Here is an 18,125-nt window from a genome sequence, read left to right on the forward strand (position 1 = left end):
TTGTCTCTCTTTTTTTTTTTTTTTTTTTTTTTTTGTTTCAAATAACAGACGCATCGTTGTATTTTGATATCTGCAATTGGGGCGAAGGATAACTTTCGTTTGAAGAGTGAAGTGAAAGAAGACTCGTCAACTATCGGAGTTTCGCGCGAGAAATAGGGTGAAAAACGACTCTCTCTCTCTCTCTTCGATCGGGCGAATTCGCGAATTTCTCGTAAATTTCAAAGGCGTCGCGCGTTTGGCGCGGGGCGCCAGTAAACTAGTCGTAATCCTGAGAGCACGAGTCGCCACCATCGTTCGGCAAGCGCAGCACCACACGAGTAGCACAGTTTTTCGCACGGTTTCGTAGTAATATTTCAGGCGCCCTTAGCCTGGTCGCGTTCGCGCGCCGTCCCGTGTGGGAAGGAAAGAGGGAGAGAGAAGGAGATACGAGGAGCCTTCGGCCCAGCCACAGAGGCGGCCGGCGGCAGGACGTTGCGTTGGGTTCTCGGCGGGTTTTCCGTGCGGTTTCCCGGCGTGGCTCTGCCAATCGTGGATCAGCAGACGGCGGCCGGTCCCGCCGGCGGAGCTCGCTTCGCGCGCGTCAAGTTGCTTGCGAACGCGGGCGCACAGGCGAGGGGAGCCACACGCGAGCGACGGCGAGGGAGAGTCGCGAGGACGACGATCGGACGACGTTGTCGTACGTACGCGCGCACGCACGCACGCACCGACACGACACGAGCGGACGTTCCGCCGAGCAGTCGAACGGTAGTGTAGGGTCGGTGGTCGGGACGGTGGTGGGTTGACGGCGAACGAGAAACGAGGGCGGCCTACGAGCGATATTTCCCTGCGTGTCTGATGAGCTCCTCCGCCGCGCCGCTGCTGGTGGTAAGATGGCTGTGCAGCTGGACGGAGGAGGGAAGGAGGACCTGAAAACACAATTCGTCACGCGGGAGGGCACCTACAAGCTGATGACCCTGTCGGAGTACTCGAGACCGAACCGAGTCGGCTACACCAACAGCCAGGGCAGCGCGTCCGTCAGGGTGTCCTTCGTCACGCTGCCGGACCCAGCGGATCCCACGGGCGCGCAAGGCCTCGGCGACCGAATGTGCTTCAATTTCGGCAAAGAGCTCTACGTCTACGTCTACCGCGGCGTCAAGAAGGTGAGCGCGGACGGCTCGAAGCCACCTCGACGATGGCGAGACGCGTGACGGCTACTCGGATAGCCTACCCTAGTCACGCGAGCTGTGTCGTAGCGACCTAACCTCCTCGCAAATGTCGCGCGGTCGAGATCTCCATCGGGAGACCTCCATCTTTGCGGCTGGCTCGATTTCGCTGTGCATCTGCATCCCCCGCGATGACGAACGCGATGTCGAGAGTTTCCCCTGAGGTCGACTCGCGTCAAATCGTCGTTCAATCTCTTCTTGTCTCCCTTATCTTTTTTTTTTTTTTATCTGTCAACGAGCAAGCTGACGTCCCGACGATGAACGTTTGTGCTGATATTTCTCGGAATTGTTACGGAGTAATCGCACGAATAACATCGTAGATAATATCGATTCTCAATATTTAATTTATCGGTTTATTCGTTAAAAAATTAAAAATCGATGAAATTATAACAATCTTTTTGGCCGACCATAGATTTTTATAGATAACGTCCGAAATTTTGTTTCTGAAGAAATTTACAAAATGATTTCATTTTATTATATGTTCTTTTAAACTTTTATATGTGATTACTATGAAATAAATTAGCGAAACGGGATTTGAAAAAATTGAATGCTTACACTGAATCGACTTTAATTTGACACTTTGTTAAAATGTTTCAGGCTGTAGATTTGAACAAACCGGTGGACAAAAAGTTATATAAAGGAACTAATCCGACCTGCCACAATTTTAATCAAACGACAGCGACGGCTGATAGTGCTCCATTGTTGGTGGGATTTTCCACAGGGCAGATACAGTTGATCGATCCAATAAAAAAAGACAGTTCTCAACTCAGCAAACTGTATAATGAAGACGTATGTAAAAGCAAATTTTACATGTTTTACAAATTTCCATCGAGTTGCTTGATTTCTTGAGAAAAACTTCTCTATTGCACTTGCTCAAAGAGAGAGAGAGAGAGAGAGAATTTTGCAACTTTTCTGCGAGCTATCTTACATACAGATAAATAATCTCATAATTCAAACAGTATTCTCTATGCAACTAATATTACTGTAGTTTCCTAGCGATGTGTACAAAAGCTGTTAACACTTATCCATTCTTGATGATATGTCTGTGTTATCTTATTGAAACATGATAAACTGAAAAATGAATGCCGGTTTCAGGATGTCTAACACTATCCGCTACATCCTGCAATGATTGTATCTAATATTTAGTAGTATATTGTCTGGATTACTTCATACCGGTAGACCCGCGCATTAACGCAATTATATCTCAATCAAATAATTAAGCTCAACAAGCACAACATTACATAACTTTCCGTTGTCTTCTTGCAACAGACGTAGGCCTTGGTGGAACAACTGTGCCGCCTATTTTAAATGCATTCCGGCCTCAATGAATGTCTAATGATTCATTATTGTCGTATATACGCGTTTCATGAGACGTGTACATAATGTACTTTTTGTTTGTCTCTTAATATTTCAGTATTGTTTCTAAATCATATACCGGTGTTATTTTCTTTTTATCTTTGTTTACCAATCGTAACTTGGAGATTACGGTATAAAAATCTACTTCTAAGCTTTGTATCTTCAAACAGAGAGGAGTATAGTTGTTTACTCAACTTATATTTCTATATTAAACTTTATAAAATTTGGGTGCAATATAAGATTATGATATAAGATTAATAAATTTTAAAAAGCTTTTTGTAGCGTTAAAACTTTTTTTTTCTAAAGCTGATCCTTTTCTAAAGCTTAATTTTCTTTTGTTTTGATACACTTTTGTCTTTAATAAGGAATATTTACATTTCAGAGGCTGATAGACAAGAGCAAGGTGACATGTATAAAGTGGGTTCCTGGCTCCAACAATCTATTCCTGGTCTCTCACAGCTCCGGTCAGCTGTATCTTTATAATGAAGAGTTGCTCTGCGGCACCACTGCGCCGCACTATCAGTCATTCAAGTCGGGTGACGGATACGCTATATATACCTGCAAAACCAAGTCCACCAGGAATCCGCTATATCGATGGGTGATAGGCGCGGAGGGTTGTTGTATAAATGAATTCGCCTTTAGTCCGTGTGGCACAAACTTAGCCGTGGTATCCCAGGATGGATTCCTACGTGTTTTTCAATACAATACTATGGAGCTGGTCGGATCGGCAAGAAGCTATTTTGGCGGTTTTCTGTGCGTGTGCTGGTCGCCGGACGGACGTTATGTGGTGGTAGGCGGCGAAGATGATCTGGTGACTATCTGGAGCTTCCATGAGAAGCGAGTCGTGGCACGGGGGCAAGGTCATCATAGTTGGGTGAGCGTGGTTGCATTCGATCCGTACACGACGTCTTATGGCGATCACGATCCGGACTTTAGCGGTTCGGATGATGAGACAACGATGCCGCACAATAATCACAATCACTTCCACGAGAAGTCGCACCGTCTGTCTACAACTTCGCAGAGTGGTGGCGGCGGCGGTGGCGGCGGCGGCGTTCATTCGAATCGTAACTCTTGTGGCTCTGAATTAAGAATGTCGGGCGGAACGTGCTATAGGTTAGGCAGTGTATCCCAGGACACCCAATTGTGCCTATGGGACATCACGGAAGATGTACTGAGGCAACCGGTATGCGCCAAACAGAGACCTTCTGCGGCGTGCAGCACCAGTGGAGGTACCTTGTCATCCTCGGGCACGTTCAGTAGTGGCAATGGCGCGGCAACGACGGCGAATCATCATTCAAATTCGAACGCAAAACACAATAACTCAAATAACATAAACTTCAAGGAGAACGCGAGTGGTAATAATGAGACTAGCAACAATAGCAGTAGCACGAATGCCGCGGTGGCGACTGTGAATTCACTGACGCAGAGGCTAGCGGGTCTTGGCTTCGGCGAACGTAAAGGTGATAATCACAAGAGAAACTTTAGCCTCACTATGCGAGGAGGTGGCACCGGTGTGACGGCAATGACGGCCAACAATAGCACGATGACGGTCGTGCAGAACAATGGTAGCGACAAGACGAGCACCGGCAATTCGACAAACACGACGAGTAGTAGTTTGAACAACAGTGTCGTTGGGGGTTTAGTAGGTGGGACGGGAAGTAAAAAGATTAGTTCCGTGATGGACGATCCTATGAGGTTGATAGGAACCGCCTGGTGTCCCAGGTTCGACGAGTGCCCGGTCCTCGAGCCGCTGGTGTGCAAGAAGCTGGCGCACGAGAGACTGACTGAATTAGTGTTTAGGGAAGATTGCTTCGTGACGGCGTGTCAGGACGGATACGTGTACACGTGGGCGAGGCCCGGCCACATGGTAGGTCCTCTCACGATAAGCAGCACCCTGCACAGGCCATCACACCATCATAGCAACAACCCCTACACTAGTAATATCAATTCCATGCGGTGTAACGACCTCTGATGTAATCTGTTATTTCCAAATCGTTATTTAGCGAGTCCATCAAGTAGAGTTGGTTGGTCGGAAAATTCAAGAATTCTGTACATATATACGTAGAGTTAGAATCTAGGACGATGTTATCGTGACAAAAGTGGCACAGAAAAATCTTGTAATGCTCTTTTCGATAGTCTTCCTATCGCTTACCATGGTAATGGAAGGATATCTTGAAGATAAAATGATTGTTCTGACTTGGAAGTATTAGAACAAGATACATTGACGAATTCGGTATTACCTTGCCGGGTGTTTGATACGACGATCGCGTCGCTGTTATTTAAGTTTTATATATTACAATCAGTATATTTCATGCTTAGAGAGTCCCTAATCACACGTTTAAGTCTACGATTTTAGGGTATATAATTGCGTTTCAAGTCTATTAGTATTGGGAGGTGCCATCGTAGAGAAAACATTGAGGATTTTTTTTTTAGTATTTTTCTCTAAGTTTATATTGTGTATGTAATTGCAGAAGTACATGGACGGACGATACTATGAGTGAACAAATCTATAGTTTAAAACGTGCTTATTATTGAGTAGTTAATTATAAATTGAATTTTATTTTCTTAATTGAATTTTTCTTTCTCTTATAATATTATTATTTTTTTAATTTTTCTTTATTTTTATACACAATGATGAGTATCTTACTGATAATCTTTTGTCTTTTACTGAGGACATTCCATTAGATAGAATAAATTTTCTTGAATACAAATCTATCCAAAGTGCATGAAAATAGATATTTCAAATTAAGTAGTGTAGAGCGCGTGCACCACTATCTATTTTTTCGGATATGTTATTTTTGATGAATATATTTCTTTTGCGAGAAGCGAAAGAGCTTTAACTTACTCTTCTATTTAGATGTTATCAATTCTATATCTGTTATTGCATGCGCTGCGAATAAAAAACACAGTATGTGCTTGAAGTTCATTCATAGTATAGCCTGTCGTTGATACCTGTGCCTAATGATGGTCTGGTCAAGATTATATTCTCGCGATAAATATTACAGAAATTACGCGAGTTATAGTATAGAGATCAAATATTGATATATTTATGTTTTTGGTTTGCATCCTCGAGAGAGCAATGTTGTTTGAGCCCTTATGAGGTCTCGTGACAGGGCAGGCCCCTTTATTGAAGGAAAAATCTTCTTTCTATCTTCTGTAAAGTGTTATTTAGCTTTAGCCGACCATTGATAGAGAGTCAACGAAAACAAATTATTTAGCAAAACCGTCGTCTATCAGACTTACGACACAAGATGCGAGAACATTTAATCCTTTGTTGAAAACGATGAATTTTGCCTTGTTGTACAATAAAGCGAAAATTTGAATGAACGATCGCTGCTTGCTTCCCGCTTGTTGAAATTTTGTTCAATCAAGTGCAATGCAGAAGCTCCAGGGAGAACGACCGGGCAGTCTTTTAAATGCGACACACGTATATACATATGCATACGTACATATGTATCGTGACACATGTAAGACGATGTTTATTTACAATCTGCCGATGAAACATCGCATGTTTCTTTCTTACCTTCCTTTCTTTCTTATGTTATATACAGTCGGCAATCTTAGATCCCGAACTTAGAAATACTCGAATATAGTGTATCCTGGGCGTTTTTGCATAGAGCATTTGCATCACGAGAATACCCCTACACTCTCACCTTTTCATTCTTATAGCCTTGACCAAAAGTACGGGGGGGGGGGGGGGCAGCCTCATTAAATTGCGATCGGTTAAACTAGTCGGCACTTGCGACTTTGGTATTATGAGTACTGTAATGCGATTATTTATTATATCGGATATAAAGAGTTTAGCCGCTCCTATTGATTCACGTTACTCTAAGTAGTACCGTGTACTTATATAAATTTAATGAAAGCAAGTCTTTCGCGCTTTTGGCCAACGCTGCGAAATATCTAATTAATTGCGGAGCTCGCGATAAAGTTCGTTACAGCGTGCGTTGCTTCTTTTTTTTTTTTATGGCGCGATTTAATAATTTCATTAGCGCGTTTTCTAATTTTAATTAGCGTGATCGGACAATGCTTGCGCTTACTTCTTAATCTGCCGATGAAGCATTAATTCCTTTTTCTCACTTTTGATTGATCGGAAAGATTAATGTTCTGTACCACGCTTTGGCTGATGCAAGAGAATATCGTGGATGAGACTTCCCTGAGTTATCGCATGGTACGTATATGACTTATCATTTTCCGTTTTGCTTTATTTACCGCTTGATCGGACTTGTCAGTGGAAGTAGAATAGTGTACACGCTCGAATCATTTACACATTGTTTTTGTCGAGACACCTCTCGGCAGCGCTTCTGAATTTTAATATACCACGAATAAGCACTATATACTTCTTTGCTCTCACGCACTTGCCAGATCTGCATTATTCCCGAAAAATTTCCGCGATCGAAGATAAGAAAAAAAAAGTGAACTTCACTTGTTCACAGAGAAACCCACTTATAAATAATTTTTAATCTATATCGCGTAACTTTATTTATATAAGATATCAATTCCGATTCTTGATAAAGGCACAAATTATCTTAACAAAGATAATGAATTCTTAAATCTAATTAGCTAATTAGAAATTAGCTTGGCGAATTGTTTGTTGAAATTTTTTTCTATATAGTCATTTTTATTTTTAATTGCTTACTACCGTAGAAATTCATTCTGGAAGAAAAGAAGAAGAAAATTTGATTTACGATATGACGATAAGGAGACGCAGCGAGAGGTTGCTGCACAAACTTTTTTTGGGGAATAACGCGTACGTTTATTAGATGATTAGTGGATGATCAGAAGCGCGCAGTTACGCGTCGTGTCGTCGGTTTCTGTGTGGTTCAACGAGTGGTTTCGCGTTGCCTCTAATTTCAGCCAGGGATCAGCCAGGTCGGCGGTGCCGCTCTCCACGTGGTCAGTCCGGTGGAAGGCGGCGGTACCATAGTATAGCCGGAACCGGACACCGACGCCGGTCTACCACGAGGTCATCTGGGACCGTCGCAGGGATCGTCGCAGGCGTCCGAGGCGCAGCTTCAGCAGGCGTACGCACGCCGACGTCATCTGTACTACGTGTGGCCGAGCGAGAGCTACTCCGACACGGTTTAAGCGAGCGGCTCGGACTCGACGCCATCGTCGAAGAAGCGGACGAATTGAAGTGGGAATCCGAGGGCGAGGGATCCACCTCTGCGAGGATGTTGCGTTGGATCCTCGGATATCGGACGGAATTTTATCTTAACATTCCGACTCTGGGCGCGACTCTGGGTCTTCTCGTCGTCGTTACACATCTTGATTGTCTTTAAGCTTCATCTTGATGTTAACGCGAATGCGAAAGTGGATGGAAGGCTCGATCGCGCGGAATATCTTTCAAGTTTCAACGGAGAATTTTAATTTTTTTTTTTTTTTTTTTTTTTTTAACAAGTATAATCAATTTTATATAAAGGAATGTGAGTGAAGTGCGGAAATTTAAAGACAGCCTAAGAGAGCTAACGTCCGAAGATCTCGAAGATTGGATCTCGCTCAAGCTCGCAGGGTGGATTCCTTAATAATAAATTCTCTTTAATTCGCCTTGCGTTTTGCGGGGCGCAGCTCGCGCGCGGCTTGACGCTTAAAAGACACACGTCATACAGCGCTTTCGTTTTTTTTTTTTTTTTTCGGTACAAGCCGCTCTTCCGGTGCATATCATTTCTTCTTCCTCTTTCTTTCTTCTCCTCGACAACGTCGCGGCGGCAGCGGCGGCGACAGTGACGACATTGTACGATCCCCCCCCTCCCCCTCCCCCATGGGGTCTCTTCTTCTCGAGAAGACCCGCGAATCGGAAGCAATCTGCTGTGTATACATGTACATAAGTACACAAGTGTGTAAGTCACGATGATCGTGACAGATACGTTGTATCATTCCAAATAAAATTTCGCAGCGATGCGGTGCGGTGCTCAGTTGGTGAGACGCGCGGGTTCCGGCGCCACCAGAGCGTTCTCGTGTATTTATTATTTTGAAGCGTTGAAATTTATATAGACCTAAGCCACACGAAGATGTAGAACAGAACGGAATCGAAGAGAGATATAGGTCGATCTAACGTATGTTCTAATAGGCCATATACATATATATATAAGTAACCTGTTCTAACTTTGCTCATTGCGATGCCATAGATCGAATTGCAATTCCGGGCAAAGGAAACGCCATTTACATTTGTAAGAAACGATATCGTAACGTTTTGAGATGTTGCTTCGCGTCATTCGGATGTCGGCGAGATATAACCGGAGAACATTAGTTTCCCGATAGAAGTTTATTTATTTTATTAACTTTTCATTCGGACAGAAATTGTGACTTGGGTCTCTATCATTCTCAGCTGCTTCATTTTCGGTCGATTACTTCGAACTCGGAAATATTCCGCAAGGCGATACTATAGTTTTTAATTTATATTACAAATACGTAGGATTTTATTATCACATCGATCACGAAATACAATGTTAATTTACATTGTTGTAGATCAACTGTTGTAGATCCGTTTCCAACAGTTCATTTCGTCGATTAGCTTCGATCACGAGCATTTCTGCGCGATTCAGGGATTAAATATCTATTGTTATATTTTTCGGGCTTCTACACACAATGAAGCCCTTTAATTTATTATCTGCGCAGTAATACGTCGCAGTACCGTTTACTTCAATTTTATCCACTTGATAAAAAAAAAACTCGACGCAGAAAGCGAAGCTGTAGATAAATCCCCTGGAAACTTGTGTTTTGTTTCGAGAGAGAGAGAGAGAGATGAATAAAAAAAAAATTATATATAAATATAAAAAATTGATATAACGTTCCAAAAGGCTGTAAGATCGTACGTATTAACCAAGTACAAAGAGAGATGGGCGCAAAGAATATCTTTTCTCCATATTCCCTTTTTCATTTTCCAAACGAATGGAAATGTCATTTAATTTCTCCCCGGACGTTTTCCGTCTAATATCTGCAGCCTCGTTTACGTCATGCTTGAAATCCTTTAATATCACGACACACCATCGTTTTTCGCGACGTACACAACGTACACACCGTCGCAGAAATTCTATCGGGACACTGATATATTACGCCGATAAGAGGGCCGATTCGATAAGAATTTTCGTTTCGATATTTTCGCTCTCGTACGACGGGTTACCTTGCCTCGAGGCATGACGTCATCGTGTCATTATTAGCAAGCGCAAGCTCGTTGAAGATATGCTGTGATATGTGTGCTACTACGTGACGACACCGATCCGAGCGACTGGAAGATCACTTCCAAGATCACGTGAATGACGTGGATGACGATCGCATTTGCGGACGATACCTCTTAACCGCTGATTTAGTTTCTTACTTGCTACATAGGCAACAAACAAAGCCGGCCTGCGACACACCAGACCTACAATTCATCATCTAACGATTCTGCGAGAAAAGGGACAAGGACGAACTTGAACGAATCGACGGAGATCTATGTCTGACTCGACGATCTAATATCTTGAGATCGAAATCTCTTAATCTCTTGTTATCTCTCTGTTTACTTATATAACTCATATGCTAGTCGAGCGATGTAATTGAATTGTGAAACAAAAGCTTACTTATAACACATCTTAATGTCGATTTATATATGTATAAAAATTCTCCTTTTTGGCAGAAGAAAACACGAATTAGAAGACCGAAAAAATTTGCAACTTGTCGCGAGATATCCAAATGTCTATGTCGATTCCTTCAAGTACATCGTCCTTCGTGGAGGAGATCGCGATCTGTAAAGTTCCTATTTCATAAGCTGAAGCGGCGAGATTCTTCAATGCGACGATGGATTCCCGACGAGGGTTGGAAATGCGTCTTCGGCTTCTGCACTGCGACGGACGGAAAAGCTCGCCGATCAACGAATGCTGAATGGATTTTCGGATTCTGCATGCGGTGAACGCGTGCGTGAAGAGACGGATTTAACATGTGTTCAAATCAATCATGTTCAAATCAACTTGCGATTTCGTTTCTTCCGGGCACGGGCATGATCGAGTTTCCCTTCGGGAGCCTTGCGGCGCTCTTAGGGGATGAAATGTTTAATTGCTTTCAAGAGACTGACGGACTGACCGATTTGACAATCCGTGCATGGATTTCTCGTTCTTACCCATCATCGTCGTGTAAAGAAACAAGGGACTTCCCTTCGTCCGAGACGTATCGAGACGAAAAGTAACGCAAATAATCGCGATATTGTAAATCACGTTAATAAATCGCGCTGCTCTAACAATAAATCGCAAGTGACATTTGCGAACGATTTAATGACGACTTCGTCTTTCAAAGTGCTCCTAGTAAAAAATATGTTTTGTTATTAACTGATAAACAATCATTCTGAGGTAGCATATAATATATACGTATTATTTCTCTACAGAAATACAATTATTTCTTAAGGACAGTTTCGTTATTAAAATATTGTCTGATTAATGTTTGTTCGCTTATTAGAATTATTTTTACTAGAAGAAATTGCGCAAAGTAAAAAGAGAAGATAGGCGCATTAAAAGTAACATTTTCTAAATTGTTATATAATTGATCAGAAGCACTTTGGCTGACGAGGGAATACCTGTTTGAGTTACTTTGAGCCAACCAGCGTCATTTCGCGGCTTGGAAATGGGAGGACAGATGTTTCACATTTTACCACACGACACTTCCTTCCGCTTTCACGTCTGCGGGATGATTTTCTCGGTTGTTACCGTATCTCTCGAGATATCGAATTATGTACAAATGTAACGACACACATTCGCGTAGCTGAACAAGCGCGCAGTCTGCAGGAACGGGGTGTAATGATGAAGGGGTGTAAAAAGAAAAAAAGGGATTGCGATTGCGAGAGCGTGCTTAATTCGGATGTATGCGTATATGATAGCGGCGATATATATATATATATATATATATATATATATAGCCGCTATATATACAGTCTAACTGATTGCAAAATATCCTCACACACCCGACGAATAACCGAATCTGGCATCTCTCCGGCAGTTTTTTATGAGACCTTTCCACGCAAAGAGCTTTATGGCATCGCGTCAGATCTGTACTGACTAACTTCTCGGCGCATTTCTCTTTGTTTGTTTATAAGCGTGTACATTCTTTGTAATTGTAAATGAAAGACATTTCATTGTTAAACGCTTGTGTAACTTCTTATCCCGCATCCGACTTTGCTGTTCCTCCTCTCCTTCTCCTTTTCCTCCTCTTTTCAGCATGGTCATGCTTTTATTAATTAATTAAATTAATTAATTAAATTTTTCTAGTTCTCTAGTAACATTCACACTTAACAATGCGATTATACAAAGTGTCTTATTTCTGTTTATTTGATTTTCAATTCGCTATTAAAACTCGGTAGAAAAAAAGGAGATTGATAAAAATTTTTTTCTTTACTTTAATTTTGTTTTTTATCGGAAAGAACTGGGAGTATAGCTTCGTGTTATTATTTATTAAAATATTAAAATAGGTGGATAAAAATACGAATAAGAATAAAAGTACAAATCATTTAGTAATTTCGTGTCGTAGCCAACTGCGTCCGAAGTGTAATACATATTGACCTGTCGCAAATCCTTACAGTCTTTTTTTTTGTGGATTGCGCAAGAGAGATTTTTGGTGACAGTCCGAAATGTCCGATGGTCTCGCGTTAATTTACCTACTCGGAAATTCATTATGACAAAAAAATTGCAAATAGTGCGAGTGGACAATGATCTGGTACAGAAAGCGAATTTACTGATCGGCAACAACATTATTGGCCGTGGCGCCGCAACAGGAGTGAGTTACATAATTAATTTTTTGCGAAAGCATGAGTTAGTTTAATGAAACGTCATGTGAGATGTTATTTCGAACGAACGAAAAACTTGTCCCTTGACACAAAAAATCCTATATAAGATAGATCGCGCGGGATAAAAAAAATGACTGAACTTTCTACGAAATTCTCTGGAATCCTCCGAATTCTATTCAAGCTGGAGCCAAGCCGAGCTGAAATGGAAAGGCATTAAATATTCCTCTCATATTTGCAATTCGGAATTGAAGTTGACGTTAACGTGCGTGAACGTGCGGATAAGTTGACGTGTCACAGGATTATCTGTGCAATCGTCTTGTCGGATGATTCACAGCTACGCTCGAGAGACTCGAAATGTAGCGCATTGATTCCGGCGATCGCTGCTCTCGGAAAATTATTTATACACGAAGATAAATTACCTTACCGCATGAAATTGTGCGCATATATCGGGAGATAAATATCAACGTATCATAATTCGTCCTTACTTTGATCAAATAAATATATTTCATTTATTTCTGAAATTCTACATGTAGTATATGTAACGTTATATGCTAAGTACATATTTAAAGAGGATTTTTCGTTCAGATTTTCTAATCTAATTATCTAGATAATTAAATATAATATAAATTAATATTATATAATTTTTATATTTTTTTATAATTTTATTAATAATGTAATAATGTTCTTTGAATGATCAACAATCGTGGTACGCAAAACCGAAATTTAAAAAAACGTGCATCATGAACATGTACTTTTGTACGTTCGTGTACGCGACAACTCTTCTCGCAATAGACTATTTATGACTATTTATGACGTCAAGTGTAAGTTTGATCATCACATGATATAGCCGATGATAGCGGCGTATTTGGCCGCGTCACTGCTGTAAAAGATGCTTATTAGTTCTCATCTCGGAAAAATTAATTGCGCATTTAGATAGTGATATTGCAATCGGGAACGATCCTCGAAATGATAATTCAAGCACGAACGAGGAATTGTGACGTATGTAGCATTTTCGCAAAAGGATCGAATATCGCGCCGTAGACGTGTACTTTCGCGAAATACGTAGAATGATTAAATCTTAAAGATAACATGTTGCGTAAGAAAGAAGTGAGGACGGTCAACTCCAATAAAATTATCTAATTCTTATCTTATCTGGATAATTATCTACGCAGATATATGTTGAATTCAACATTGTTTCATCTTACAGAAGTAATATTTTTGATAAGAAACTTTTTTGTCTTTGTTGTACAAAACTACGAAAGTTGCTACAGAGTCGGATTTTGTAGTTTGATTTTTAAATATTTATAATACCTAAAAGTATCTGCACTTTATTGCACTCTGCAGTGCAAATCTAGTTACATATTAAACTAATTATTTATTCTTGCTTTTTTAAAAAAATTACCCTATAGAGAACTGCAAATAATTCTCCTGATTATAAATGTCGCAATTACATTATAAATCTCTCAATATATTTAGCCACAATGTGGATGAACAAGAGTTCATCTAAGATAGAGAGATCTCCATAATCTCTCCTGACGACTCTTAAAAAGATCAGATGTGGTATCGCGGTTGATAATGTCGGCATTCTTGAATTATCTTCGGGAATTTACCCACAGCACAGAAGGCACCTTTTACATCTTACATTTCGTCAACGAGTCGTTCAACTAAAGGGTGGCGCAGTTATTATTTTGGACACTATCGAAAATCAACGGTTTTCAATTTAATGTGCAGATTACGGGCGCACATGTTTTTGAATGTTTTTTTCTCACTTGAATATTGTAAGACAGATTAGTTACAAATGCTAGATCAAGAAAGAAAAAAAATATAGGATTAATTTTAAGTCAATAAAACGCGAATGACGACGTGCCGAGGAATTTTTTTTCATCGGTTCATTGATAACGCATCATCGCGCGCTCGTTTGATTAATTGAAGGATTAATTGATTCTCGCTAACGGGAAATTTATATATTAATTTAACGATCTCTTACCACTGTCGCAGTGCAACGACGGCCAAGTGCTCAAACACGCCGTGACCATCAATCTATCGCCCAACGATGAAATGACGATTACTCCGGTAAGTTCATTCGTTCTCCTTATCATCTTACACACATCGGTATTCCGATAATAATGCTCATCCGATGATCTCCATGATAATTCAATTGACAACACATGTAATAATAGTAGAGGAGTTAATAATTTTAATACCAATAGCCTTTGTATCAGTTATGAAAAGAAATTATGTAAGAAAATATGTGTGATAGCTTATTTATTTTTTTACTACCGCAATGTATAATAGTTGATAGCATCAGTTTTCTATAGAGACTATTTTCTAGTATTAGGTGGCACCATGTTACATGAAATCTGCTGGATGCGCACGATGGCAATCTCTTGAATTAGGAAGCAGTGTACCGATAAAGCCAGGCGACGTCTGTTCTCTGTTACCTGACAAATGCTGGTTCAAGATCATCTCAGTGCCGGATATGATGCAGGAAAGTGATCAGATATTAAAGAGAAAGGTATAACGACCACTATTGACATTCAAAGGAAATTTTCTATATTAAAATTTTCTATATTTTAGGCTGATCAGGAAGAGCTAAATAATAAAGCAGATTTAAGTAAGAAAGCATGCTTATTGTCTAACATGGAGGTTGTATCTCCCAGTGAAACTTTGAACGGTATTCTTCATGAGAAGGATCCATCGAACGAATCTAAGAATTCTCATATTCAAGGAAATGGAGAACATGGAGACAAAGATGCAACTGCCCCAGTGTTGCAGGAAATCTATTCCGCAAGGTTCATTTCAATTGCAATCAAAAGCAAAAATATGGTGATACCTTTATTCATCTCTTTCTTCTTGCATGTTTGATTTTCAGTTCTCCGGAGGGAAGTAATATGCCTGCATCGTGTTCCCAGATGTCAATAGATTCACAGGACATAATCGAATCTCCCATTGAGCATGAAACTAATAGGAAGCGCAAAGCAAACAACAATGTAACAAGCGAAGTCGCCACTAATGTCGAACCTGGCAAGAGAATCAAATGGGATTGCGATACGCACTTCAGTGATCAGATCGAAGCAGCTTCATCAAATAATCCTCGATCGCCTGTCGCCACATCTCCAAATCTAGCGAGTGCATCGAATCCTGATAGAGTCCCTAGAGAAAAGTGCATGTACGGCGTTCGATGTTACCGGTAAATAAAATAATAAAATAAGTAAATAACGATTTAGTCTATTATCAAAGTAATTTCATCAAAGGAAAATACATACTTTTAAAGATATTTTTGATAAACTGATTTGCAGAAAGAATCCCAATCACAAGAACAACTACAGTCATCCGGATGATTCCGATTACGACGAAATTGACGATCGGCAGGAATGTCCGTATGGTGTAAAATGTTATCGTAAAAATCCGCAGCACAAGGCGCAGTTTAAGCACACAATCACGCCACGTCATCGTCGAAGAGCCGCCACTCCTGTACATTCTGTGATTATTGACAATACATCCGAAACGGATGCATCATCCGCGGAGGAATCCGTGGATGAGTCTGATTATGAGCCGTCCGTTTGTACGGACAGTTCAGACGATTGGGACGACAGGAGCGAGTTAGAAGACGGTACAACTGGTTAATAATGGACATTATTGAGCTTGTCATACCACCATTGAATTCCACTTTCGATAACGTCCAAATTACAGATGTAGATCTATTTTATTATGGAATATTTATTTTTGTACTCGGATTTAAAATGTTATACCTGCGTATTCTATATTTGTTTTACTTGAAGAAAGATATATTAAAATGTTAATATCACAACATACCGCATCCATTTACATTTTGTGTTGAAAAACGTTGTTATGGATATATTAATCTGATGCATTCTAAAAATATAACTTTTATTTTAAATAATATTTAAATAATATTTAATATAATTTGGTACATTATAAAATTATATAATAATTATATAATAATAAAAATATTGAGCGTTAAAAATTGAGTCAAGATCAGAATAGTTTGAAATAATGTAATACTTGACTGTTTTTATTTTGCATCAGATCGATAAGTTCGTAATAACAAAAAATAATTTCAGTTAATCGTCGTTTCTTAAAACACTTGTATTAAAATGCTTGGTATCCTTCATCATCTTCAGTGGCATATTCTTCAGCCGCCGCGATAGCCACATCGGCTAATATATGCTTAGGTATTTCTGATCCTCGCACTTTGATAGTGTAACATGCGTTTTCCATTTTGGTCAGGCTATGTTTGAGCGTAACAATTTTTTTGTTTATCTCATTATTATACACTACACTGGTGTATCCCAGAAAGGCTATGTATATCTTTCTAACAAAATTACATGTTTGGTAACAACTGTTAACGTCGCCTATTGCTAAGTTATTAATGCACTTTCGCATTAATTCTCCAGTCAGATCAGCTATTCCTAAGATATAATCTGTTGGCGTGATCATGACTTGTATCGTCTTGGATGTAGTTTGTTCTTGAGTATCAACTGGAGTTGAAGTTGTGTGATAGGTTAGTGATCTTTCCAGAGCAGTTGAGTTCTGTATGCCACCGTTCTGTAAATATTCATGGAATGTAAGGGCCTCTATATATTCTTCCAAACCGGCACGATAAGCCCTGTGAAACTGATAAGCATCCTGACCGTCCAACTCGTTTGCGACATTTCGAAATAATTTCTGTGCTACGTTATCCAGTCTTGTCTTGGCCGCGTCCAGCACAGAATTTCGCTTGCTTTCCTTATCAATTGTATGTAACAAGAAGATAATTCTTTTGCTCTCGATGCCCACGTCTCGGTTGATCTTGACGATTCTTTCATAACGATCATGTTTAGCGTCCAGTTCAGTTGCATACGCGCGAAATTGTTGAACCACAGGATCATCTTCGTTTATGTCCTCCACTATTTCCCTGCCTCTGTCGCCAAGATTGATTTTATCCTTATCATGATGTCTGCGATTTCTCCTTCCTACAAGTAATGTTAATATAAGAGAATTATTTAATTCAAAGCAATAAATTTTTCAAAAACATTTCAAGTAGATGCATTTATTTCTTTCTGTATCTAGTACAATAAAAAAGTCAAGCTACACTAAACGAAAAAGAAAAGTTTTATGAATCAAGTCTCAATTTCAAGATAAAGTAATATTGCTATATTGAGATATGAGAACATAATAATGTTAATTTTAATATCGAGAAGGAGAGAACTCAGAATTTTGCAAAGAAATCCAGATTTGTTACAACAATGAAATAATCCGTTTTCTTTAGACTTCGAAGTCACTTTGGGTGGATTTTTCAATCTTGAGATTAATTTTTTTTTTAAATTATCTTCAACTTGTCAGCATCGATGACGAAAAACTTATAAGATATCTTACAGTGTCGCGATTAGCGGACTTACCTCTTCCCTGTGACATTGCGATTTCCCCTGATTAATTCGCTTATTGATGGTATACAAGATGTATAGATCGATTTCCGGATTATTTTCGCGCGATGTTTTCGACGCTACAACAAACATTTAACTCGATACAGCATTAACTTCAATACAGCATTAACAGATGGAAGCCTGAGAGCGGCCATCATGGCTTTTTTGTGGGACTGTTGAAATCTCTGTACACTAGCACCCTCAGTTCCATTTTATTATATTAGAATTAATTTGCCACTTCCATTTTCTGCCGATAAAATTCCATTCTGATATTATTTATTATATTATTACATTAATATTCTTACATTTCATAAGAAAATACATGATGAAAATAGAAATATATTTCAATAAAATAACATTTACAATTGATAAAAGAGACAAAAAATATATTAA

The 18,125-nt window shown here is 39.8% G+C and overlaps 3 protein-coding genes and 1 long non-coding RNA gene across 7 annotated transcripts; 2 read left to right on the plus strand and 2 right to left on the minus strand.

The window, feature by feature from the left end:
• The first annotated feature begins 78 nt into the window (after positions 1-78).
• LOC148937691 (WD repeat-containing protein 20) lies at positions 79-11,666 on the plus strand. Of its 4 annotated transcripts, XM_089071175.1 has the most exons (5): positions 79-1,139; positions 1,800-1,991; positions 2,941-4,425; positions 6,657-6,729; positions 7,416-11,666. In XM_089071175.1, exons 1-4 carry the CDS (start codon positions 870-872, stop codon positions 6,705-6,707), a joined length of 1,998 nt encoding a protein of 665 aa, XP_088927301.1. In that variant the 5' UTR covers positions 79-869; the 3' UTR covers positions 6,708-6,729; positions 7,416-11,666. The 4 variants fall into 4 exon arrangements, with proteins under 4 accessions (XP_088927301.1, XP_088927300.1, XP_088927299.1 ...); XM_089071174.1 differs by having other exon boundaries at positions 6,657-11,666; XM_089071173.1 differs by lacking the exon at positions 6,657-6,729 and having other exon boundaries at positions 81-1,139.
• Positions 11,667-13,947: 2,281 nt separating this feature from the next.
• On the plus strand, positions 13,948-16,119 carry LOC105422710 (uncharacterized). The gene is made up of 6 exons (XM_089071176.1): positions 13,948-14,084; positions 14,305-14,379; positions 14,645-14,821; positions 14,884-15,098; positions 15,179-15,496; positions 15,606-16,119. Exons 1-6 carry the CDS (start codon positions 14,061-14,063, stop codon positions 15,931-15,933), a joined length of 1,137 nt encoding a protein of 378 aa, XP_088927302.1. The 5' UTR covers positions 13,948-14,060; the 3' UTR covers positions 15,934-16,119.
• LOC105422714 (uncharacterized) lies at positions 15,129-15,459 on the minus strand. The gene is made up of 2 exons (XR_967290.2): positions 15,363-15,459; positions 15,129-15,267 (listed from the first exon to the last, which is right to left on the minus strand). It is a non-coding gene; the product is annotated as an uncharacterized LOC105422714 (long non-coding RNA).
• A 61-nt stretch (positions 16,120-16,180) lies between the features above and the next one.
• Positions 16,181-17,918, minus strand: Trax (Translin associated factor X). The gene is made up of 2 exons (XM_011632201.3): positions 17,709-17,918; positions 16,181-17,282 (listed from the first exon to the last, which is right to left on the minus strand). Exons 1-2 carry the CDS (start codon positions 17,722-17,724, stop codon positions 16,420-16,422), a joined length of 879 nt encoding a protein of 292 aa, XP_011630503.2. The 5' UTR covers positions 17,725-17,918; the 3' UTR covers positions 16,181-16,419.
• Between the last annotated feature and the right edge of the window lie 207 nt (positions 17,919-18,125).

Source organism: Pogonomyrmex barbatus, unplaced genomic scaffold, assembly GCF_055798465.1.
Source record: "Pogonomyrmex barbatus isolate J1 unplaced genomic scaffold, ASM5579846v1 scaffold11, whole genome shotgun sequence".
NCBI classification, from domain to species: Eukaryota; Metazoa; Arthropoda; class Insecta; order Hymenoptera; family Formicidae; genus Pogonomyrmex; species Pogonomyrmex barbatus.